Source organism: Sinocyclocheilus anshuiensis, unplaced genomic scaffold, assembly GCF_001515605.1.
Source record: "Sinocyclocheilus anshuiensis isolate Anshui unplaced genomic scaffold, SAMN03320099.WGS_v1.1 scaffold1872, whole genome shotgun sequence".
Classification (NCBI taxonomy): domain Eukaryota; kingdom Metazoa; phylum Chordata; class Actinopteri; order Cypriniformes; family Cyprinidae; genus Sinocyclocheilus; species Sinocyclocheilus anshuiensis.
The window spans coordinates 351,411-378,007 of NW_015557203.1; the positions used below are offsets into that span (position 1 = coordinate 351,411).

Genomic DNA, 26,597 nt, shown 5'->3' on the forward strand with positions numbered 1-26,597 from the left:
AATTTATAGTTTGCATATTGCCACAGACCACATAATATATGGAGATATAGTATACTTTGTATGTTAACAGTGATCTTTTTTCCACCTTCTATTAATGTTTTCTTACAGTAGAATATAAAATCCAATGTTTTCTGAACAGTGAATTTCAGATTACATAAATGTGTGACTTTTACAGCCCTAAAAATACATTGTGGCCCCTGGAACCTGAAAAAAAAAACCTAGTCTAGCTGACAACAACAAACAAGACTGTACACATAGGCCTATGCCAGGTTGTAAGCTAACTGTATAAATGAGTCAGTAACTTTATATAGATAAAATGTATGGTTGTGTAACATTTGTCTCCTGATGGACAACAGTATCCAGCTAGGTCTTTTGAGTTTGGGGCCATTGATCTAATCCTTGATAGTTGCACTGATAGAGTAAACTGACTTGGCTTGCTGTCCATAATGGAGGGCTAAATTGCTGTTTCCCCTACATAATTTAATATTCAGTAAAGTTACAACAGAATAAAAAGATGCCGGAAAACAATTGTCATGGGAGTGAGATGAGCAGCTGTTTATATATTCTTATGACTGACAGGAGTAGAAAAACATGCACCTCCCGAAATTTCATTTAGAGCTCCATTTAATGCAAGAATGCCAAGAACATAACATAATAGTAAAATTGCTTCTGAAGTAGGAGACCTGATGCATTTCCCTTTGTTGTGGAGACTAACTGTACAGCTGCTTCTATAGCCAGAGATCATACATCAGTAATTATTTTATCACTAATCAGAAAATTGCTAAAGCATCATAGTGTAAAAGAAGTCAGGCTGGGTTCTTGAGGGGGTTTTGATTCTCAGCAGAAAAATATATGGACTGTAAAACTTCAGTGTGAAATGGTAGGCTTCATGCACACAACAGCTACACGGGGTCAATAGATTTACGACAACAAGTCAGAGTCTTTGAAAAATGAACTAAAAACCTTGTTCTTCATCTCGCATAACATGTTCAGGACTCTGAAGACTTAAAGGGAAAGTTCAACCAAAAAAAGAAAACCCTGTCTTGTGGGCCTACTCATCCTCGTGTTATTCCAAACCCGTATGGCTGTCTTTCTTCAGTGGAACACAAAAGGAGATGTAAAAATTACAGCTTCAGCAGGGGCGCAACTATGGTTTCTGGGCCACCTGAACAGCATTGACTTGGGCCCCCTCCATGATTGTGATTTTCTTTTTTGTACCCCCTTGGTAAAAATCACTTTATGGGTCCCCTCTCCCTCGTCGGGCCCTTGGAATTGTCCTAACCTTACCCCCCCCCCCCCCCATTTCGGCCCCTTTCATTGTATGAAAAAAAAAAAGATGAAAGTGAATGATGACTAAGGCTGTCAGTCCCCAAAATTCTAAAAAAAAATAAATCTATTTTTGAGCTCCTCGGAAAAGAAAGTCATACAGGTTTAAAATAACACGAATGTATGTGGGTAAGTAAATCAATTGTAATTTTGGGGTGAAATATCCCTTTAAAAGCCACATAAACGCAGGGTTTTTTGTTTGTTTGTTTGTTTGTTTGTTTGTTTGTTTGTTTTTTTCAATCTGCCTCTGCCTTTTCCCTCCACGGCCAAAAATAGATAAATGATAAACTGAATCATAGTAGAGAGTTAATAGTAGTGACCCACATATCTGAACAGACGCGACGATATCATATAACGCAGGCTTCATTTTCAAACTACTTTCGCTTCTCTTAATGTTGATGATCCCTCTCAGTCACCGCGCTACGAGTGACAGCCAATCAGCGGCTCTGTCGCTTAGACCGCACGAGATTTCAGAGGGAGGGAGAGAGAGAGAAAGAGAGCGGTGATGCTGCGCACAAGGGAGGGGAGAGAGAGACAGAGAGTCCTCACAGTACAGTGTCTTCACAGCGCTCAGCGGATACACATCGAAAGCAGGACTACTCTCGACTCCTCAGCATTGAGGTGAGTGAGAGAAATTAACTAGACTTATCTAATTTCTGCGTTTAATTGAACAGATCTGCATTGAATATGCACGCGCTATTTGACCCCTACAGACTTACGCTGTAGACTGACTTTCGTGGATGCGCGTGGATGATGGCTGTCAAAATTGGCCCGGATACTTTTTTTAACTATTAAGCAACATTTAAGTGATTTTCTTTTTTTTTTTAATCATAGCAAAACATTTGTATGATGCTATTTCTACGTGTTTATGGTTCATGTAGTCTCCTACATGAACGCGCGAGTTTTATATGGCTCGTTGTAATACTGCACGAGATAGTGTTGTTTATAATTGTTTTTAATGCTTAACGTAATATTCGAATACAAGATGTTAATAAAATTTCTTGAGGAAAGTTTAAGTATTGCAGTTGCCATTTAAGCTGCAAAAACCTACTGTAAAAATGTTTTCATTTGTGTTTCCATCTATCCATATAACTTCTCACAATAATAACTTTTTTAATAGTTTTTTTTTTATCAGCTTGATAGTCTTCATCAGTAATTGAATTCAAATGAGTGAAAAGTGTAATGACCGCATCACTGCAGGTTGTGATGTGATGATTTTACATAATTTAAGGTAGCAATTAAACTTACTTTTTCAGTTTAAGTAGGTTGACATTTTATGCAGTGCTCACTGTCCATCTGTTTTGTGGAGTGGCTGAATGTCCTTAGTTATTTACATTTCAAGGCCTTTTTTCAGAGATAACACTGAACAATAATTTTCAGCATGTATATGCAACATCTATTTTTATCAGTACTTGTTATATCAGAGGTTATATGACAGCGTCTCTCTTTGTTGCTTTGTTGCACCTTTGTACCTTGTTACAGCATTCACTGTATTTTGGTGTCAGGCCTTTTAAAACTGAGATGTTAACTTTAATATGTGGGGATATATTTAATATTTGTGATCTGTAAAAGTCATGCAAGATAATAATATATATATATATATATATATATATATATTCTAGTTATGTATTTAAAAAATCTATTAAATATACAAAAAAAAATGCTAGACACCACTCTTTGTGAGCACAGTCTCAATAAAAGTATTCAATAAATCCTTATCCAGTAATCAAGGATGACTGAAAAAGTAATGGAGAAGTCATGGAAATTCAATGATCAAAAGGTGTGGGAACATGTTCAGACTGTAGCTCTGTTTGAGCCCTTTTTATGTCAGGCACCTGTAGATTTCTGGGTGGATTGATTAAAGTTGTTGTACATTATGTAAATTATTCATAAATTCTGGACTTCTCCTTCAGATTTTATTCTGAGGAAGAACCACAATTGTTGCAAGGGTTTCTAAAATGTGTGAGTTGGTATTTTAATTCATCAGTGTTATTATAACAAAATATATTAATGTTTGTTCTTTCCAGTCTTTGAGGCTATGCAGTTTTTAATCCTGTAAATTGCTGGATTTGACACACTGTAATATATCTTAGTCTGGCAAATATTGGTTGAGCAACTGTGGTCTTCGGTATATGGATTGTCTTGTGGTGTTCTGCTTGGACTTTGATTGGATTTTAGGCCATATAACAAACAGTAGACCTCTTATGTGATCCTTTTTGATAATTCTGATGTTAGGATTTTTCCAGGAAACTGTAAGATGGGTTTATTAAGTTGATGTTAGTTAATAGCATACTGGATGCAAAGATATGCAGTTTTCAGTTCTCCTTTTTAAAGGGGTCATATGATGCGATTTCAATTTGTCCTTTCTCATTGGAGTGTTACAAGCTCTTGGTGCATAAAGAAGATCTGTAAAGTTGCAAAGACTAAAGTCTCAAATCCAAAGAGATATTCTTTATAAAAGTTAAAAGTCAACCACGCCTACCTAAAACGGCTCGTTTTAACACGCCCCCACATGTCTACGTCACGATGTGGGAAGATTTGCATAACGCCGCCCAAATGTTCACGCAAAGAAAGAAGGCGTAACTTTTATTCTCGCTGTAGTATTGTTGCTGCCGCCATGTCGTGAAGTGTGTTTCGTTGTGAGAGTGAAACTACTTTGTTTGGCCTTCCAAAAGAGGACGATATCCGCTTCGTCATGCCTAGAGCTGATCCGTGCTGGTCGCTGAGGAAATACATCAACTTCGCATTGTCGATCGCCGGATCGGCTTTTACCGTGGATGAAGCGGAGTCCAGCCTGGGGTCGTCACATGTGGTTGCCGCAAGTCCGCTCACCGCTCCTTCGTCGAATCCGCCGGCCGCGCCGTTCTCAAGCCCTCCGGCCGTTCCTCACTCAAGCCGGCCTCTGCTCACTCTAGCCCGCCGTGTGTAACGCTGTGTATTTCGTTGTGAAAGCGAAACTACTTTGTTTGGCCTTCCAAAAGAGGACACGACTAGAAATCAGTGGTTAAGTTGTATTTACAACACTGTTCCAGAACACTTCAACCCAAATCACTGTTCCAGAACAGCTCAACCCAAATATTTGGGTTGAGACGTGTGCAGCACATTTTATGGAGGACTGTTTCCTGATCCTGGTAGAGTAGACTACAATGCCGGCTGTTCTGACTCACAGACTGTAAGTACGTTTTTTATATTAAAGAATTTGCCACTGACGATTCAAACGCGAGTTTTGAGCAGTGTAGCGTAGTGCTTGTTGTTTGTCATTTCTCAGATCACAAATGCAAACATGGTTTTATGTTTACGTGGCGCGATGCAACGCAAAAAAAGACAGTATATGTCATTATAATCCGTAATTATGTCCCCACTGGATGCAACAAATGCCTAGTTTATAATGGGTTTTAATGTTTTTGTCTCGTCGCTCCGGCCAGGACACGGCATCACAGTATGGTAAGGGTTGTAACATTTCCGTCACACGCTTGAGGTATTCGACCAATCACATCGCACTGGATAGCTGGCCAATCAGAGCACACCTTGCTTTTCAGACCGATGAGCTTTGTAAAAATCGTCGCGTTTCAGAAAGGCGGGGCATCGAGGAGGAACAATAATGTACAGTATGTGGGAAAAAATTTGTTTTTTGAACCTTAAACCACATAAACACATTTCATTACACCAAATACAATGCAACATCATATGACCCCTTTAAAGGAATAACACTTTATGTGGTTCTCTATGGATTTATACTGGATTCTGAACAGTTGGGTGTTCACTGAAGACTCACAGAACCCTCATACATTATTTCTAAACGTGGATTTGATGCAAAACATGGATTTTCCTAAAGATGATTGAAGGAAATAGGTGCCTACCTCTTACAACATGTTTTAAAAGACAAACTTATCATTTAAATGTTAGCATGTTGAGAAATATGTCACCTAATAAGCAAAGGGTTAGAAAATACTCGCAATTTTGTTTGGGTTCAGAGTAGTTTGCCAAAGTCTACATGATAGTAAGGCCTCATGACCTTTGACTTGCTGAAATTCTTTGACAACAAGCCACATCACAACTGAATGGAAAATATAGCGTGCATGTTTGTTGTTGTTTTTATCATGGGCATTTTAATTAAATCTGAAAGGCTGTCTGAGAGGTTTTTTATTTATTTAAAAACATAAAACAAACAAACATTTTAATGGCAGTTGTTATAGTTGTCATGTTACATTCAAACACACAGATTTTAAAATATGATGTTCTAGCAAACAATAAACTTTCCTTTTTTATCAAAAGTTTCACACTTTGACAGTTTTAATAGTTTGAGTTTTGAGTTCTCAGATTGAGGATGCCTGTATGCAAATGTTTCAGTAGGCTCTGTATGATAATTAGATCAGAGCTATCTGTCACCTGACACGACAATGGTCCAGCAAAAGCTGTGTTTACTCGCAGGAGATGAAGCAGGATAACATTGATTAGCACGTGCACGTGATTCATTTCACCCAAGAGTGATTTATGGAGCTCCATCTTGCTTTTACCTCTATAATGGAACCCCTCACAAATATTGCCAAAAATATTAAGCACTTTCAGACAATTGAACTGCAAAATAACTTGATCAAGAAAAGCGCGACTGGAGTTTATGCCTATTTTTCCAAGATATGGGTAATGTGCCGTTCTGATGTGTAGAACACTTCCAAAATCAATAGAACGGTCTTTATCTACACCCGCTTTAGTCCAATTCGAGGCAATTGATTTTCTTTACCAATTCATCGTCCGCTATCTGTTTTCAGTTTCCTGGCTTGTTCGTGTTCGTTCTTGTTGTTTACTAATTCGTAAGGATGGGGATGGGGATGGGGATGGAGGGAGGCCAACAAATGAAACAGTGTCTCAAGTGAATCTTTAAATGGACTCACGAAGGAAAATACATTCTCCTCGGTTTCTGTCTATGATAATAAGTTTACATCTTACAGCAGGGTCTTGTTATTTTCGTTCATCCACACATCCCTATAGGAAATAGCCTTGGTATATGAAAGCTCGGGACGTCCTCCATAGCATACTCCTCACATCATTCAGTGAGTAAGATGACAGGGCAGATCACAGAGAGTGCGAGTTGGAGGGAATTTGGGGGGGGGGGAAATAGCATTGATGATGAAAAACAAACTTGAAACAGAATTCACTATACACAATGAATATTTCTACCATTCAGGCTGGTGCTTTAGAATAAATAAGGATCGCTTGCTCTCTTCGTACCGAGTGTGAAATAAGAATGCTGATGACAGAGACACCATGCTGGCGGTCCTGCCATGGCTGCGTTTATGTAAGATGATTTATTCAGTCAGCATATGACTGCTCTGGCCTGTGACTCTCCTCCATCTTAATCACTGTGACCCTAGTGATTTAGGTAAACTGCAGTGTGTACGGTTAGTAAAAAAGGGTGGGCTCCAAATGTTTATGGTGCTTATGGATCCTTTAGCCATGGATGGTGAGATTTTAAGATGATTGCTTTTACAAAACATTCACTGTAAAAAAAAAAATATGTGAAAAATGATGGCAACATTTTGTGTTACACAGATTGAACTTAACTTTAAAGTAAAAAAAAAAAGAAGTTATATTTCATTAATTTAAATAGTGTTACTACCAAAATACTAAAATTTGCATTTATCTTTATAATATACTGACAACCACCTTCAGTTGGTAAAGAGAAAGCCACATGATGAACCAGAGTTCATCACAAGTACCTTTTCCACAAGTTGAGGTAAATACTAATATACAGTATAGAAGGTGCTCAGTATCAAAGTTGAAAGTTTTTTTTTTTTTTGTTAAACAAAATTTAAAAAAAACAAGATACATGAATCTGAGCACAAATGCCAAGTGAGAACAGGAAACTAAACCAAGAATTTAACATAAAAGCCCAAAATGGGGAATATGTGACAGTAGCAGGCTACACTTAAAAATGCAATAAACATTAATTTAATTTATTTATTTAAGATGTAACATAAAAGCCTTATGAAAATAAGTTATAAGAAACATAGTTGTTCCAATGAAAAACCATCAAATGTAAAGTGTCACAAACATTTTGAATGTCAATTTACATTTTTCATTGTAAATTATAAGATTACTTGTTCTTTTTACATTCCAAAAACTGTACTTGTAAAAGTATGTTACTGTAAAATTGCATTAAATGTACCATAGAGTAAGGGAACTTATTGTTAACCAAGTAACATTTTTTTACTGTAGTATTTTTATTTAAAATAATTTTTAGTGTTGTCATTAGCACAGAAACGCAGCTCGAAACATTTTTTTACTGTAGTATTTTTACAGTCATACACCATAAAAATAATGTTCATTTTTAGTGTTGTCATTAGCACAGAAACGCAGCTCGAAACTGTTTTCGTGAGACTGGAGAGCCTTTAATCGAAAATCTTTTTGATTCGTGTTTGAAGTGACTTTTGATTCATGTTTTCAGTGACTTGCTCAGCTCGGCTGTCTCTGCTGATATGATCTGCTCTGGCTGGTTCATGTCGAAGCCGAGTTCTCCACCCATATACGCAGGGATACTCGAGTCCTCTCGATCAATTTTTTATAGTCATATATAAGACATCTCTAACTGTCTCCAGATGTCCACCATGTTACACTAGGAGAGAACAAGTCCCAGTTGCATGGAAAATTTGCGTGTGGCTAATTATCTGGTGGCTGGTGTTTGAAATATAGCTCATTGAACTCTAACGCATATGTATCTCCTTCAGCATAGCCTCTTGTAATACAGTCTAGATTTGCATAACTGAGGAGCTTCCTCCCTTTGGAAGTTGAAACTGTGTCCACAATATGTGGTGGCGGCACCTAATTACTCACCAGTGCTGAATTGTCAAAAATTGGCTATCTGTGCAGGCAGCATCCAATCATGTAGTCCACTTTCAGGCACAATAATAGGCCTAATGTCATTAATGTTCTTCTCAGTTGTCATGCTTCTTTCAATTGATTGCTTTCTCCTATTATGTACGAGTCAGTCCAAAATGAGGCAGAATGTGTTACAGCTCTCCAATTTTCAAACCTGTCCTGGATGTGTGTGATATGAATTACACCAGCATCCATTCTGTTGAGGAATTACGGTTGTCTCAAACCTAGATTGGTCAGACAATCTAGCCTGGATATTTTCAGCCTGTGACATCTCGTACTGAAACTGCGATACTGATATATTTACCCTTGGAAAAATAAACTATCATACAAGCAGCATGGCCTAAAAGCAAATAGTTATTACCTGGAAGACGACACAGTCAGAATGTGGTCACAAAAAGGGCACAAGCCCCAAGAGCAAAGTGCAAGAAATACAAACCACATACAGATTACTGTATAGCTGATGTATTAAATGGTAAATGCGATTCAGTCTGTTATGGAAAGGATAAACAAATTTATTTTGTAATAGAAGTAGGTATATGCACAATATATTGGTATTTAATCAGTTCTCGTTTATCTATCTATCTATCTATCTATCTACAGTATCTATCTATCTAATCAGTTGATATTGCATATTTAATTGTAAATGATCATTCATGCTCATTCTCATATTTTTCCATGTAGATTACCTTTGCCATCATCTAATTCTCATTTTAAGTTAATCTTTAGCAAATATCAAAATGTATATCCACTTTTAATATTCATTATAATACACAAGAGAGTATTTATAAACTCACTTAAAAGTATTTTCGTTTTTAGTTTATTTTTAATAATTTAGACAAACTGTTATAGAATATACCAGTTATTTTTATAATTAATTGTGCATGCTAAATTCCCATACTTATTTATTAAGATCATATTTTCTGTCATTTAACACTCACTTAAAGTTAATCTTTAAAATGCTAATATTTTGATACAATTGTTAAATGTGTTCTTTAGCAAATCTTAAAATGTATTTCCATTTTTTGTTTTCATTGTAATTTGCAATATTGATAAATCCACTTGTAGTATTAAAACTATTGATTTTTGTTTTTGTTTTTAATTTATTTTGACAAACTATATATTATTGACTTATCTTATCGGCGTTGAAAAAGATTTAAGCGTTTTATACCCAAGTGCAAAAAAAGAAAATAAAGATGAAAAAAGTCAGTTTTAATCAACAGCCTTTAATCTTTGCTCTTTGTTTGCCTTTGGCATATACGGTGGCTTTTAATACGAAGAATGTTCCAGTTGCCGCTCACAGTGTTCATTTATTTGTGGTCACAGAGCGTTGGGATTTTCAATTGTATTGCTGCGCTTGTTAATGTCAAATGTCAATAAATGTCATTATCGATTATTTCCATTGATATATACTTTTTCTTTACTTGTCGTGTGGGGCCTGAACTATAATATCAACAAAGAAGCAGAATCAAATGTCAGAGCTTGTAGTGATTGCAATCAAGATGACTTCTTGTGACCTTTTGAAATGGAAGCATTGTTACCTTGATTGTAAAATCCTGTCTTTAAGGCTTCTACTACAAAGCAAGGGTTAGAGGCATAAAACAACACAATGAATTACGACCTAAGCCAGGAACGGTTCCATTTAGATACCTTCATGTAAATCCCGGCCGTAAATTGAAACATAGTCTGGGGGTTAAACAACCACGTCACAGTCTCTTGTGTTTACCAAGGTAAATATTACAAGATATTGTGAGTCTGAGGATGAGTTAATGGCATTGTCAAGTTGTAAAAGGGCCTTCAGGGTAGAACACACAATAAATATCAACTATGATACGAGAAACTGTCTGTTTGACTTTGACAGCCTCTGCAAACTCTATTAGCACAGTGTATGTGATTTGCGTATTTGTCAGTCGTAGAAGTGACAAGTAAACAAGCACGCACGTAAAAGCGTGTGGACAAAACAACCAGATGTGGATACATTTGCATTGCAATGGGAGCTGCATTCCAGGGGTGAATCACAATGCTGAAGGGAGGCTGCTGTCTCGTAGGCTCTCTTGGAGCTCTTTACACAGGCTGTAAAACTGCGGTTCCCGCGGCTTCTCCTGTGCCTCATGAGGGGAACCCTAAACAAACACCCAACAATGCTGTTATGGCATTACAGGGAAACATTTCCAGATCCACTGTAAACGCTAGGGCCACACTGACACAAAGGTTAACAGGTGTTTTGTGCTATCTATTTGAACAGTCTGCATGAATCGACAAAGGAAGGGCAAGCTGCAGTCTATCACGCGACGCTCTCGTGAGGAAATGAATGGTATGCGGCTAAATGGTGATTTGAGGAACATTTGATTTTAGCAGGTTTGGCTAAATTGCTTTAATTCACCACACAGTGCGTTCTGCTCCAGGCAATTTGTGCGGCAAAAACACACGCTTTCACCGTCATTATGGCCGACCAGAAAAAGCAGATTCGAAGTCAGTGGCACAACATTGCTTCCAGATCACATTATGGCCTCTCTCGTTACCTAATTAAGAGGACCCATCTGGTACGGGCAGCGCTCCCTGACACTAATTGTGTTGGTGTGCACATGGCCATCCCATTGAGCAAAAAAAGACCTCCAACATTTGAAACCATTATCTCCTACTGTTCAGATTAAGGCGCACATGTTGCAGGGGAGATTATGGCGGAGAGTCGAGGGGCGCTTGTGTCTTGTAGGGTCGAGGCTTGAGGATTAAGTCAGTGGTTCGGTAACCCCATTGGTTAAGTACTTCCATGCCGGGTGTGCTGTGTCTTAACAAGTGACTCTTTATGTGTAGAGACTGTATGTATAGAGATAATCGGTTTTGACCGATACTTGTACTTTTCATACTTTTCAACTTAATCATATAGGAGTTCTTTAACAATTGGTCTATTTGGCAAGTCTCTGTAGAATAGCACCCATCAGTAGGTAATGAATTTGAATGTGCTATTTGGATTATTAATCACCTTTTTTCAAATAACAGCCATTCATTCTTCAAGTTAGAAATGTGTAGCTTAAAAATGAAGTAATAATTACAATAATTATAGTGAAAAAATATAAATTACAAATGATATAAAATATACATTTATAATAATAAATATAAATAATAAAATGTATTATTATAGCAAAATAATATGCATTATAATTGTATATTATTATTATTATAGCAAATTTGTATTTTATTATATATCATATATATCATATTAATATCATTAATTATAATACTAATAGTGCATATATTGTTATTGTAGTTTATTTGTGTCAAATAGCAGTAGTAAAACAATCATTTAAATTTAGTTTTGAATTTCAGTTATTGGATACTTCATTCTTAACATTAAAATAATCCCTCACTATTGATCATAAAAACAGTATATCAATCGATTTTGTGCTGTTATATTATACTCAGTAATTTTGGTTGTGTCAGCCGCAAAAACAGCACAGTATTTACCTTCTCATCACCGATTTATTCCACATCTTAGTCTTCTTACTGTCAGGTAAATGTGTTATTGCTTTTTAACCTCAAGTGATGTGTATAAATAGCCCTAGCAAAATGTAGGGTAGGTCAGAGTTGGGAAAAAACGTATGTCTAAAATGAATAAATCAATCATCGCTTACAGCCGAGCTAGAGTGTTGCAGGATAAGTGATACCTTAGCATTCGAAAACCCAGCTGTCTAGACAGCCCTTTTCCCCCAAACAGACAAATCAATATATATTGATTACCCACTATGCCCTGGGGAATGACACGGATATGCTGCTTGGCAGGCAAGTGCACACGAACAGACCGAAGAGGAGCTTGAATCTGTTTAAGTGTGCCACCCTGACTGAATTTGTGTTCACCTGATCTCGACTTTGCCTCTCATGCACTGTTGCTCAGTGGTAGGAAGAGAACCGCAATCAAACATGGCACATGTCTCCTACCATTTGCTCGAGCGAGATGAGTACTAGCTGGAGAGTTTTCTCTTAGTGTTTTCACTAAGATGTGATGTAGCCAGAAGCTACGCGAAAATTTCTTAGCGGAGGCAAAAATAAATAAATAAATACGTGATTCGCACAGCTCAGAAAAATCAAACATTTATGCTATCGCTATCATGAGACACTATATCATGTACCTTGGCTATGCAAACAAGAATGACCTATTTAATAGCCGTGGCGTCTAGTCTTTCTAGTTAATGGGTGGTGGTCCGGTGCCTTATTCATTTTGATAGAGAGCCCGGAGACAGTGTGTGGCATTAGCTAGCTCTGTTTCTCTCTGCTCTGCTGGTCTGTGTTCCTGCAGCAAGACTTGTTACCTGTCGCCTCCCTCCTCGCTGCACGTGGCTGACATTCTCCTTCTCTTACTCCTAATTGCCCCTGTGGGACTTATCAGGGCTGCTGTGGCTGTCTGCAGTGTGGTAGAGCTTTCAGCGAGGGCCGCTCTCGAGGCCCCGCCTCTCTCTCTCTTTCTCTTTCCCGCTTCGTGCCGCCTGACTGACTCCACGCGTCCTCCACAGGTGTCGCTGGTCTTCCTCTTCCTCCCTCACCTGTCAGCCCCCGCCTCGCTCACATTCCCGAAGGGCTTCTGAGGGGACTGTGTCTTTGAAAGAAAAAGAAAAACAAAGTCAAAAATATAGGACATCTGATATCTCAAGGTCAGACTGCATCGTAAATTGTCTGATCTGAAAATAACAGCAGATAACGTTCAGGCAGACGTAAGTGAGGTGCCATTGAGGTTAATTTGTTTTGTCTGTGTTTTGGATAGCAGACAACTGTGGCCCTGTTTATGGCAGGCACCCGGTGAGGTAATTACTTTATCGTTGCATTAATTGAAACATGAAATATGTAAACATGCTAGTATAATAGAGTCAGGTTATGTGTGTAATTTATTCTACTGTATGTGGGTTGATTTCTCTGAAACTGTGTGGTGCTTTCAAAACATTGGTTGTTTGAGCTTCTGCACCAGCCTGACACAGCAACAGTGGCTCAACCAATGGTGTTTGGGGCAGGACCAATCGCTGACAGGTAGAATTTTTAGGAAAACTGTAATTATTTTTGCAGTTCCATTTCAGTGATGCCTAGTGACAACAAAATTACACACTGCACCTTTAAGTTAATTGTGAAGTTTGCAAAAATCTGTTATAATTAACAATTTTTTTTTTTTTTTTTTTCAAAAAAAATCATGATCATTGATCATGTTCATGTTATAATGATAATAAAATAACCAGTGGGTACTAACATAACAAAGTTTTCTAAATCCTGGAACATAACACACTCACTTGTTTGCCCTTTTCTCTGGTATTGTTCATTTGGGGGTCACACTGGGGGGCGATTGGGCGATGCACCACCAGAGTGCGAAAGAGAGGGATTTTTTTTATATCACAGCTGTCACTGTTCTAGACTGTTCTGCCTTTGGATATATAGTCCAATCAGCATCAAGTCATGTTCTGTGGAGTACTGCCCCTTTTTGGGCGATTTCTCTCTGACCGAGAATCGCCCAGAGTGTTCTCATAGACTTCCATACAAAGATTTTTTTTTTTTTCGAACTGCAGGCACTGCAATGAAATCTCTATGAGTTCCGGGAGGGCTAGCACTAACGTGATTTCGCCATCATACGTAACCTTAACTTGTGCAGCGATTGGTGGGAACAAACATACCTCTATAAATAAGAAATATGAAGTCAAGACTAGTCTGTATGGGCCGAATAAAGCAAACCAGTGAAGTTTAGATTAGTGTTGTCAAAAGGCCCGGTATTTCGGTACCAAGTCGGTACTAAAAAAATGAAAACGTTACGGTACCAGGTTTTTTAAGTACTGGTGGTACCGAGTACCCGGTCAACCCGGTTCCTTCAGTAGCGCTCTGTGTATGTGTCTGTCTATATACTGTTGTCTGTCCGCACAAGCATATATAAAAACAATAATGAAAAAGTCTATGGCGAGCGAACTGCATTACAGACGTTGTGTGCCTCCCTGCCCACACTATCTGGCGTTGGTTCCTGGTTCAAGGCCCGATGTTAGGGGCTCCTTGTCGTTGCGTAACGCTAACGACGGATGCCTCTCTCACGGGCTGGGCCACTCCTGACCGCTCTGCCCAGGGTCTGTGGGAAGGCCATCATCTCTTTTGTAGATGGATGACGACTGTAATGGAGGTAAAGACGATTGCAGTGACATGCAGGAGTTGTACTTTATTAGACAGGCGTGTTATTATTAATGTGCAAATAAACAGACCGTGTATGTGCACTCTCTGATAGCTTATTGCACGAGCACATTTCAGTATTTTCGCATGTCTGGCAAGTGTTTTATAATGGACACTCGATGAAGAAGCGTGTTATTATAGGAGCTTGCGATGGTCAGTGGTGTTTATATACATAAGGGCATGAATACTCACTCTGACAGAGGAAATGTTCACTGGTGATGTCGAGCTGCCTACAGATCACCATATTCGACAAATTCAGAATGTTTTTATTTACTTTTTAAATTTGTGTTTTGCTCTGTTTAATATTTCTGAATGGATCCGGTATATATCTATATACAGCCAGGTTAAAGGGATAGTTAACCCAAAAATGAAAATTAGCCCATAACTTACCCTCAGGGCATTCTAGGCGTATCTGACATTCCTCTTTCAGACGAACACAATCTCAGTTATATTTAAAATTATCCTGGCTCTTCCAAGCTGTATAATGGCAGTGAATGGTGCCCCTGTTTATGAAGCCTAAAAAACTGCATCCATAAAACTACTCCACACGGCTCCGGGGTGTCAAGAAAGGCCTTCTGAAGCGAAACGATGGGTTAGTGTAAAAAAAAAAAAATAGATTTTTAAAAATGTACAAACTGTAATCTCCAGCTTCCAGTCGCTCAAGCAGGCAACTGAACAACACCAGAGGGTTAAAATATACATTAAATATAAGTCTTATTTTTAGCATTTATTTTCACCATGCTGTGCCATGCAAAGCATGCTTTAAAATTGAAGTTGCTCCAATGCAAACAAATTAAAGTGCCCCTATTATGCCATTTTGAATATTGCCTTTTATGCAGTGTGTAATGTAGCTGTATGTAAATGTAAACGATCTGCAAAGTTGTAAAGCTGAAAGTGCACGATAAATAAAGTTATTGTCTCCCAAAAGAAAGAATTGACTCTGAACAGTCTAAACGAGTCTTTAGTAATTTGAATCCCACTTCCGTGACAGCTACACGTCACAGGGTAACAGATTTGCATAATGCCCACCTATGTTCTACGTTGGTCGGCTGTGAACAACTTGACCCACCCTCAAACACTGTAGCTTGTTCATGTCAAGAACACACTGTGTCCTACTCTGTGAAAGCAAATTTGTTTTATTTTCACTTCCAAAAAATAAGGCTGCAAAGAATCTTTGGCTAAAACGGAAGTATTTTTTGACCTTGCATGTATGTAAACCTATTGTAGGAGACTCCCAAAACAATATTAGGAAACCTAAAAATGGCATAATAGGTAAATAAGTAAAGTTCTGTTTTTAAATTAATTTTAAAATCAGAAAAATTATGGGGATTATCACATTTAAATAAAATTAAGGAATAAGAAAAAATATTTTTTCAATATTAAAAAAAAGTGAAGCAAATATTAATTAACTATATATCATAGACTATTCTTCTGTGAATCACAAAAGAAAATATTTTAAGGATCGTTGGGGTCCAACATTCAACTTTTTTCCACCAAAATTATATATTTTTTGCATTTTTACAGAAGAAAAGCAGTCATGCAAAATGAGGTTAATAGACATTTGTATTATCACCCGCTAGTGGCACCTTTACTTTATTATAATATGGAGTTGAAGGTTTACGAACATGCTGCAGCAGAAGCTAAAACTAAATATTATTTAGTTTAAGTTTTCTCAGTTATTTATTTATTTTTTTGCTTTTTTTGGTAACCTAGGTTTGGAATGACATAAGGGTGAGTACTGTAAATGATGACAGATTTTTCATTTTGTCTGAATTATCCTTTTAAGGTACTCAGTCATGACTTTTACGGTATAAGACTGACATAAAGAGTCCGTAGTTGGGGATTCGCATGTGTCAAAATGACACAACAGTGAGCCTGTAAAATGAAGTGCTATGGTGTGAAACCATAGTGTCCCATTGAGTTCTCTTAGGTTTGTGCTTATATTTAAGGACAGCAGGGGAATTTTCATCCTTCACTATCCATCTCCATCTCAGCAGGATGGACTTGTAAATGAACAAGCAGACATTTTGTGCTGAAAACTGTGTCTGTTCACTCTGACACACCATGTAACAAAACCGCTTTAGATCCAGCTGAGTTCCCCCGGCAGGACTGTGTCAAGGGATTTGCCAGGTCACAGAGCTGAGCAAAATGGCTGCCTGAGTTTGACTAATGTGCTCCAGGAGCCCGCTCTCTTTGCCCAGGAGTTTTGGGTGGCTGAAATTCATTAAAGAGCAGAATCCATAAACTACAATTGTTGGACATAACAGGGCCCACATTTCCCATTTCGCTTTCCTGTTTGTACTGAAATACACGGATAAAATCATGTGCACACTTATATTTATACATACGTAGAGCTCCCATGACAATTTCTAGCTCATTGACTTTGACAGCAAATCAATATCCTGCGCTATCTATTGTTACCTAATTCAATTAGGCCAATTCATAAAGCAGAACATAATGGAGCTAATGGAAAGTGCTATTAGGGGAATAGCGGCACCATTTAAGTCACGCACGGAACTACAAAAGTCAATTCGGCATTGCAATTGTGCATTTTCATCTGAATCGCTGGCCCTCAACCGTCGCTCTTCCCGGATGAAGGGCGATGTTGACCTGATGCATTTTTACACTGACGGAGAGAGGTGAGCGAATGTCGCAAGCAATATTGTAAATCAAAAAACCAGAGGTACTTAAATGCGATTCATTAAGAGGCCCGCGTCTCCCCTTCGCCACTTTGCGCAATCACATTTGCAATCTGCTTGATAAAGTGCGAGAGGGAGCGAGGGCAGGTGTTCAGTCGCAGACAAAGCCGTAGATTGATGTGGAAACAGGAAACGTGCTGATTGCTTATTATTATGTGGTGGCAGGATGCTTTTGTCTCAGACTGTCATTCCAGCAGGTCAGTTCAGAGCCAGCAGGCTATTGTGACCGCGCATGTTGATAAAACCCAACACACATTGGTTGTTGTTGTTTTTTTGTTTTTTTTGAGGGGCAGCTGAATTCAATAGCACTGCAAGTGTTTAGATCTTTAAAGCGGGGCATTTAGAGAGCATGCGTATTGATTCATTGATTACAGATTTGTGAGAGCTCGCCCATTGGCCTGCTCTGCAGTATTTTAAGAGTCTGAGGTTAATGGCTAAGTAAAAAAAAAAAGACTTTCTGCCATTTATAGTGATGGCTGCAGCACTTTAAATGGCCTCTGGTTTTATACTTCATGAATGTGGGATGCCAATTATATGGATATCAGAGCCTCGGCCACAAAACTTGCAGTGGAATTGGTGTCTTGGAGAATGTTTCTATAACTTTCTATAGAAAGATATCTTTAATAAGGGGATGGCTGTCGTATGATACAGGAGCTCTAGTTGCCTTTAATTAGAAAGAGACGCATTGCCAGCAGCCTTGGGATAACACTCTCAGACTTTGCCCAATAACTGATTGTTTTTCGATTTCTTTCTCTCTCTTATTACAGGTATTGTGTGGCTCGCTGGCAGCAGGAAGGACTATGAGGGTGGCTGCCACATGCACTGCAGAGCTCTGTAACTTTGGCAGATAGGATCATTATCCCCCTGTAAGACACCCTAAGAGCGGAAAAGATGAGGACTTGGATTGTACTTCTTCTGTGGGCGTGTGCACAACAGAGTGTGAATGCAGTTGCCCTTTCAAGAGGGCCAGTTCGAAGGAAAACCAAAGAAATTGAAGGACGGCAAGACAAAGAGTTGCTCAGACGTTCAAAAAGAGGATGGATGTGGAGACAGTTTTTTCTGCAGGAGGAATACACAGGAACGGAGCACCAGTACATTGGCAAGGTATGAGATCGTGTTTCTTTTCCAGGGTATAAAGGTGGTGTGAGCAATGCTGGAGTAATGTTGATGGAGTCGATTGCAGAGGTAGATTTGGTTTCATCACTCCTTCTGATTCTGTCTTCTGAGGTTAATAAACAGAATGATCAAAACTGTGCCTATGTCATATGTAGGTATCTCCAGCATAGAGCCTGCTGGATTTGAGATAAGGAGCAGGATGAAATCTGACCTCCCTGGTACCTCACACTTCATCTGAAGCTCAGAGCTGCTGAGGATCAAAGATTAGAATAAAACATAACAGCTTGATACTGTTACTTATAGCAGAAGATCTCAAACTGTGGCCCTGAGTTGGTAGGCAACACAACTTAAAATGTACAATACTAAAAATATAAGGTTATCAGTTTAACCTGTTAATTATTTAAAATATTCTATTAAAAAACGGTTTCTGTGTAAACAGAACAAGGGGGCACAAGAAGCATCACATTAGTGAAAAAATCTGACACAATATTCAATATGTAAAATCGCACTAGTATTAAAAATCTGACCAATACAGATAAGTTGATCGTAATTTTCATTTTAAGGCTAAAATTATTGTAAAATATGAAAATTTGATATTAATAAGAATACATTTAACTGTAATTAAATTATACATTTTATTAAAGATTAGATGATGGAAAATGTAATATAAATGTAAAAATAGGGGAAACGAGCATTTCACAATAAATATCCAATATCAACATACCAAAATAAACAAATAAAAGTAATGGACAATAACCAACATACTACAGATATATTATGCATCCCTAAATATACACTAAAGTTCAAAATGTTTAAGGTAAGTGACATTTTTATTTTGAAAGAAATTAGTACTTTTATTCATCAAGGACACATTAAACTGACAAAAAGTGACTTATTAGTAAAGACATTTATAATGTTACAAAAGATTTCTATTTCGAATAAATGCTCTTCTTTTGTACTCTCTAAAATCACATTTCCACAATAATATTAAGCAGCACAACTTTTTAACATTGTTAATAAAAATAAATATCATTTGAGCACCATATTAGCATATTAGAAGAATAATTAGTCTCTAAAGGATCAAAAACATTAAAAAATGCTATTGATACTAAGCATGGGTTTGAATACTATATAATATTGAGTATTAATCAGTTTTAACTGAATTGTAAAATGTGTATATTTACAACAATAGAACCTGAAATCCTTGAAGTTTTTTCTTGTAAATGCTGTTCTGCATAAGGCCTGTGAAGGAACTGATAAGAGATTTTACAGGAATATTGATATTAATCAAAATATGGCACTGTCTTTTTTGCACAGTCCTTAAGCTTGCACTCCAGCGATGAGAATTTATTAGGTGGTACTTGGATGTTCTGATTTGATCAAAGGTACTTCTTGGCCTGAAAAGTCTGAGAATCACTGACTTGGAGACTCGAAAGCTTTGCAAAGGATCACCAACCACTGGATTATTCATGTGGGATGTTGTAAGCGCAGAATTCACAAAGCTCTCATTGTTGCTATGGACATTATGTGTCTGGATCATGTCGCAGTCAATGTGGAGTAGAAGCAGCTATTTCTAAAATGTTGAGAGGGAAAATTATGAAGAGCAAAAGAGCCATTGTGTTTCAATGGTCTTTTGTATTTTACTACCCTATTTTACTGTAACAAAGCGGCTCATTCAAGTGGAAAGAAATTCACTCACTCCTCTTATCAGATGTCATTGTCAAAGCTAATCACATCACACCTTCAGCTCTGAAGTGTGATGTTCCTATCAATCAATTCAGTCATTTCTTCTAACAATAGTAAATATCACAAATTCAAAACAGTTAGACACATCTTTGAAAGACGAGAAGCAGAAAAGTTTGATTTGCCTTATGAATATCAGACAAAAGTGGTTGCACCGAGAGATACCATGTGGCAGCATCACTGTTAGTAATAGAGGTGCATTCACCTTGATTGCACATTCAGCATGTTGTACTTTCATCTGATATGCCATCAGAATTCAATTCCACAAGGACTCATTTTCACATATTTACCATGGCGTACCTGTCTATTGCTACATTCCCCTGTAGTATTTCTTCATTGTTTTATTCCTTCAAAATCAACGGATATTGAATACATTCAGAATATTGAATGCAATACATATTCATGAGCCCTATCAACAGCAGAATGAGCGGAGGTGCTGATGAAATGCTTGAATTGCTTCCTCTCAACAGCTTCACTCAGATATGGATAGAGGAGACGGCACAGTTATGTACGTTCTCACAGGGGAAGGTGCGGGGACGATCTTTGTGATAGATGTCAACTCAGGAGATCTGCATGCTACCAGGAGCCTGGACAGAGAGGAGAAGCCTTACTATGCGCTCCGAGCCCAGGCTGTCGACAAGAAGACCGGCCACCCACTGGAGCCAGAGACCGAGTTTATTGTGAAACTACACGACATCAATGACAATGAGCCTAAGTTTGACAAGGAGGTTTATACAGCGTCCGTGCCTGAGAGGTCACACATTGGTAAGATTCGGCAGCTTCAAAAACATGCTTTGAAAGTTTTGTGAGCCCACATGAATTACAGTATATAAATATTGCAGAAGTAATACAAAACAATATTGTATCATCATACTTTAGTATGTATATCTTCATTTTAAGGAATAATAGAGTCCAAAATAATAATAATACAGTCCATGCAGTTTAATTAATTGTGACTGGAGCTTTTTAAGCTTTAAAAAGTAAATGTAAATTTGGTCATTTTAGTCATTATTCACTGATAATCTTACCCTTGAAAACTGTTAACTGCTGCAACTGGATTACTGAATCAGCAAGTTGAGCTTGAAAACCAAATCAGTCAGATTAATGAATGAATCATTCACGTTTTGCAAAAATTGGTTCAATTCATCTTTGGAAAACTGTTAACTGCTGCAACTGGATTACTGAATCAGTGAGTTGAGCTTGAAAACCAAATCAGTCAGATTTGTGAATGAATCATTCACGTTTTGCAAAAATTGGTTCAATTCATCTTTCAAGTCTTTTTGTAGCTTGAAAGTTTCAGTCCGAATTCTTTAGTCATGGACAAGAGTAACAAGCTCATTCATATTCCCTCTTTTTGTTTTCCACTGAAGAACGAAAGTCATAACAAACATCATGTGAGTGACTACATAATGACAGATTTTTCGGGTTTATAGGTGAACACTTCCTTGAACTGATTTCTTGTTTTTCAGGCACCTATGTCACTCAAGTTACCGCCCAGGATGCAGATGATGAAATGTTTGGCTACAGTGCAAAGCTGGCCTACAGCATCAGCCAGGGTCATCCATACTTCTCAGTAGAGCCAAATACAGGTCAGTCCTGCTGAACTGTTATATCATAGACAGAGATGGCGAGATGAACAGAGAGACGCTGAGAGAGTGTGTGTATCTGTATAATTTGATGTGGGGCAAGGGTTGTACTGCAGCTCTGTCGTTCAAGCATTTTAGCCAAGCAAATTCACCCAGCGAGCTTAATCATTGCTAATGTGTGCCCTGGAACATTTCCCGCAGAGGTCTTTGTTTAAACAAAAGAGAAATAGAAACACAAAAGCTCCCATGGCAGATTAGTGTCCAGCTTAACACTGATATGCTTTAGCCCAGATGGGACACGAATGATGATGTCCATGAGCACACGAAATCCCAAGACCGAAAAAAGGGATATTCATTAGAGGTGGGGGTTAATCTGGGAACATTTGTGCCATTCAAAGAAGCAGCAGGGCCTGGGTTCTTCTCTACATGATGGATTTGCCTTTTGCCTTTTTTGGGTCTGACCGAGACATAAGGCGATTCACGTTCAAAGTCAACGTGAATCACTGTTTGAAGGCCGTTTTACTTCTGTAATGTGATGTAACAGGAGTTTCAATGAGAAAAAAAATTAGGATGGGACTGAGGGCGGTACAAACCAAAAAGTGAGATTACTAAACAGTCCCGCAATCCCATAAAAGATATTTGGCTATTGGTTAACATTAGCAAGTAGCTTGCATTTTCCTTGAGTTAAAAAACTTGTGCGATGATCACAAACATTTACAATAACAAAAGAAATTTGGTAACACTTTACAATAAGGTTCCATTAGTTAATGTTAGTTAATGTAATAACTAACATGAATAAACAATGAACAATACATTTATTACAGTATTTATTAATCTGTATTAATGTTAGTTAAAGAAAATAAAAATGTTAGTTAAAGTTAATTCACAGTGCATTAACTAATGTTAACAAGCACAACTTTTGATTTTAATTAGTAAATGTTGAAATTAACATTAACTTAGATTAATAAATGCTGTAGAAGTATTATTCATTCTTAGTTCATGTTAAATAAAGTAAATTAATGTTAACTACTGAGCCTTATTGTAAGGTGTTACCAGACATTTTGTAATATGTTTTAAATAATTATAATTATTATTATTAAATAATATAATTATTATTTATATAAAAATAATCATTATTATTATTTTATGTGTGTGTGTGTGTGTGTGTTTGTTTGTGTGTCATATATATATATATATATATATATAAATAAATAAAATGTAATAATTATGAATTTCTTTATGCCTAATTAAGGATTATGATTACATGTTGTCTTAAAATTGAATTTTAATTATTTTTTTATTATTTCATAATTGATTTCGAATGTTTACTTTTCATACCTGTACATTATGTCTTGTATGATATTGTATTTCTTTCTGTGGAAAAAAAAATACTTTGCTCATTTTGGTTCAAAACTGTCAAGCAAGTCCAATGCTTTCTTACTCTGAAATTGCTTGCGATCAAACTGGTTTAGCTTGTAAAACACCGCTTTTAATAATCCAGGGTCTTGTTTCTTCAGAACCCGCAGCGATCAACTCGCTCTCAATCAGCAGCTGCTGCGTATAATAATCTCTGCGGCAAAATGTCAGTCTCAATGCATGTACACAATTAGTTCTGCACTGTTCAAACACAACCAAGACTCAGCTGCCACCGCAATCTAGTGTCATCCATCTCCTAAAGTAAAGAACTGGGCTGGATCGGATGTCAACGAATTAAAATAAACCATCTTTCCCTCAGGTATAATCCGGACAGCGTTGGGACCTTCCGATATGGACAGAGAGCAGAGGGAGCACTACCAGGTGGTGATCGAAGCCAAGGACATGGCCGGCCAGAAGGGAGGTTTAACAGGCTCCACCACAGTAAACATTAGCCTCACTGATGTCAACGATAACCCCCCTCGTTTCACGCAGAGTAAGCATGCATTCAATAGATAGAAAAATATGTATGTAAATGCATAAATATCATCGGTCTAACATTTGCACAAGACATTTGTTCCATAATTCTAAAGATTCCTGATAGGATTCATGCAAATAACAAGAAATACAATACAGAAACTTCAAAAAACAAAGACAGATACACTTTTTTTATCTTTATGTGAAGGAAAATGGTTAGTGGCAAAGCTTTAGCAACTGTGTGAGGTCTGTGTGTTAATCCTGATTAAATGGACAGAGTGGGCTCAGCTCACTTACTCTTTTGTGTTTCTCTTAATGTAATATATTCTTTTAGCCTGCATGCAAATAGAAAATGCTTGGAATTTATGTCATGTTAATCAGAGAAAAGCAAGGTATGAGCACAAAGCGGATTTATAGCAGGCAGCACAATATCGGTCACGTTCGCCATTTATTACAGTAAAGAGAACACCAAGACTATGCTTTAAAAAACACTTTAATTGGCTGCAGTGTTAGATGCAGGGATCAGATTTTTGAATGTAAATTGTCAAGCACGATTTGTTCCTCCGAACCCTTCTTTTGGGTTCACTACATTTTATTTTAGAGATCTTCTCTCAAGAAAAAAAAAAAAAGAAGACTCTTGAGAATTTCAGAGTTTCAAGCACAACCTGACGTTAACATTATGTTCCCCAGGTATATATCAGTTCAGCATTCCAGAGCTCACCAAGGTAGGATCTTCAGTTGGCAGGATCAGGGCTGTGGATGCCGACATCGGCAGAAATGCGGAGATGGACTACACAGTTGTTGGCGGAGACGGTCTGGATGTGTTCGACATCAGCACTGACAGAAACACCCAAGAAGGCATACTTAGTCTTAAGAAGGTACAGAGGATTTTTCATTTCACTCATGCAAGTTTGAAAAGCTTTTTGTTAGTTTTTTTCTTTTTAAATTAAACGTGTTCAACTGGATGGTTTGTGAATAAAATGCAGGTTTTTGTACTGAAAATGTGACCCTGAGTGGGTTGTTTATTCCTGCGGATATGTTTACGTTGCAGCCTCTGGATTATGAAAAGAAGAAATCGTACACGCTTCAGATCAAGGTCCAAAACACACATTCAGACCCACGCTTTCTGAGCTTGGATGCTAAGGACATGGCGACCATCAGGGTCAGTGTTGAGGATGTGGATGAGCCCCCTCAATTTGAGAAAGTCAGCTATCTTATGGAGGTGAAAGAGGACGCGGCTGTGGGCACCGTGATAGGATCGGTCAGCGCTGTGGATCCTGACATACGCCGCAGTCCGGTCAAGTAAGGGCTTTGCGTTAATATCATCCCACATTGTTTCCATCATCTGTATTTATAAGATCAGTGTAAATCTCTTTAAATGCACATTTCCCAACACACAATAGCTTGACAGTAGCTTGCAAGCCTCTTAAACATCTGCCCGTTTCTTCCGGTGACCTTTTGATAATCGCGAAACCCTGATTAATCTGTCTGAAGCTATGGCGATATGAGCTTAGATGGACTGCTTCCTCAAAGCGTGCTTATTAAATTCACATTTAATTCAAGAGGTCCTTCAATCGCGGCATCTTTATGAGATAATTGTAATAAACTACAATTATGAGAATAAATGAGGATATTATCACTGTCAAATGCGTCCTAATGATAAGGCTGATGCAGAAGGCTCAGGAGGACTATAAATGGATGTTTTTTTGTTTTTTTCTCCGGAGACCACAGTAAATAAGAACGAAGAATGGAGGCACAATTAAAAAGCCCTCTGCAGCACAGAACAGGACTTCAGGGCTGGTAATTATCAGGGACATCAGAAGCACGAGCAACACTGTCGCTCTGAACATCAGGAGGCTAATTAGGAAACTGAACAATCCCACTGATTGATTGCATTTGAAAGAGCAATATTGTGATCTTCTGGTGAAAGACGAACAAATGGGAACTGGGCATGTGTGGGCTCAGGGCAGTGGGATTTCATGCAGTTATAGCTGTGGTGTGCATCAAGCCTTTTCAAGTGTCTCCCGCTCTAAAGGATCAGTCGTGTTAACGTTTGTACAAACCAGTGTTGGAGAAGCTGTTTTGCCAAGTTACAAGCTAATTAGAATTTCAAGTGATAATACTAGTCAGTGCACCTTTTTGAAAAAGTAGTTAGCAGCACTATAAGCAACTGACAAAAAGAAGCTCACTACATGAAGTCTGTATATCTTTTGAAATAAATAACCTAATAAAATATAAATATTCTAAAAAAGAATCTAATAATATCCTTAATTTGATCAGAGCTGTATTTTTCTGATACAAAAACCTTGAGGATTTTTAATAAATTGCACAGACTTTTTGATCAATTAATTTCCACAAATTTATTTTTATTGTAGAAGCATTTTAAAATAATTTAATATATATTGTATTCACAAAGAATAACTTCATTCTGATGAAATGATCATAGCTGATCATAACCAGAAAAATGTATAGTAAAAACTGTATTGGTATTTCCATGACTTTTTATTTTGAATTTTTGTTTTTCATCAATTTCCAGGCCTGAAAACCCCAATTTTAACATATTCTGGCATTTCCATGTTTCCTATGAAAACTGAATGAATCTCCATTAGACTGATGACATTAAACTTAAACCAGTTAATTTATGTTAAATGCAGCTAGAAATAATATTTAGGGTTTTTTTTGGGGGGGGGTTTTAATAAAAAGACCTTAACTGCCACAATGATTTTTGCAAATGGACTCAAATCAGCGAATCACTTTGATCTATATGTACTATCATAAACAAACTAATTTTCTAGAATTAATTAGATTTTCAGAAAGGTGGCAAAGTTTAGCAGTTTGGATCTGATTATTCTTTCCTGCAAAGACAAAACAACAATTATGACAACACTTCCAAAAAAAATATTTCATTTTTTTCTCTGAATTTTTAATGATTTTCACGTTACATTTTCTCTGAGCATAAATGAGACAAACCTGTTTATCACAGGTCATGTCTTAGTTTAAAGGGGTCATATGATGTTGCTAAAAAGAACATTATTTTGTGTATTTGGTGTAATGAAATGTTTATGCGGTTTAAGGTTCAAAAAACACATTATTTTCCACATACTGTACATTATTGTTTCTCCTCTATGCCCCGCCTTTCTGAAACGCATCGATTTTTACAAAGCTCATCGGTCTGAAA

The 26,597-nt window shown here is 37.5% G+C and overlaps 1 protein-coding gene across 2 annotated transcripts in view; it reads left to right on the forward strand.

Annotated features, from left to right (window-relative positions):
* Nucleotides 1–1,859: 1,859 nt before the first annotated feature.
* The window catches only part of LOC107678945 (cadherin-6-like), a 41,234-nt gene continuing 16,496 nt past the window's right edge, over nt 1,860–26,597 (forward strand). Inside the window, exons 1-7 of one of the 2 annotated variants that reach the window (XM_016474343.1) lie at nt 1,860–1,947; nt 17,852–18,188; nt 20,414–20,708; nt 21,413–21,532; nt 23,265–23,438; nt 24,110–24,297; nt 24,471–24,721. In XM_016474343.1, the coding sequence (XP_016329829.1) occupies nt 17,976–18,188; nt 20,414–20,708; nt 21,413–21,532; nt 23,265–23,438; nt 24,110–24,297; nt 24,471–24,721 (1,241 nt within the window). In that variant the 5' untranslated portion in view covers nt 1,860–1,947; nt 17,852–17,975. Of the gene's footprint in view, nt 1,948–17,851; nt 18,189–19,358; nt 19,682–20,413; nt 20,709–21,412; nt 21,533–23,264; nt 23,439–24,109; nt 24,298–24,470; nt 24,722–26,597 lie in introns of those variants that run through there. The other variant, XM_016474345.1, reaches the window with a different exon arrangement.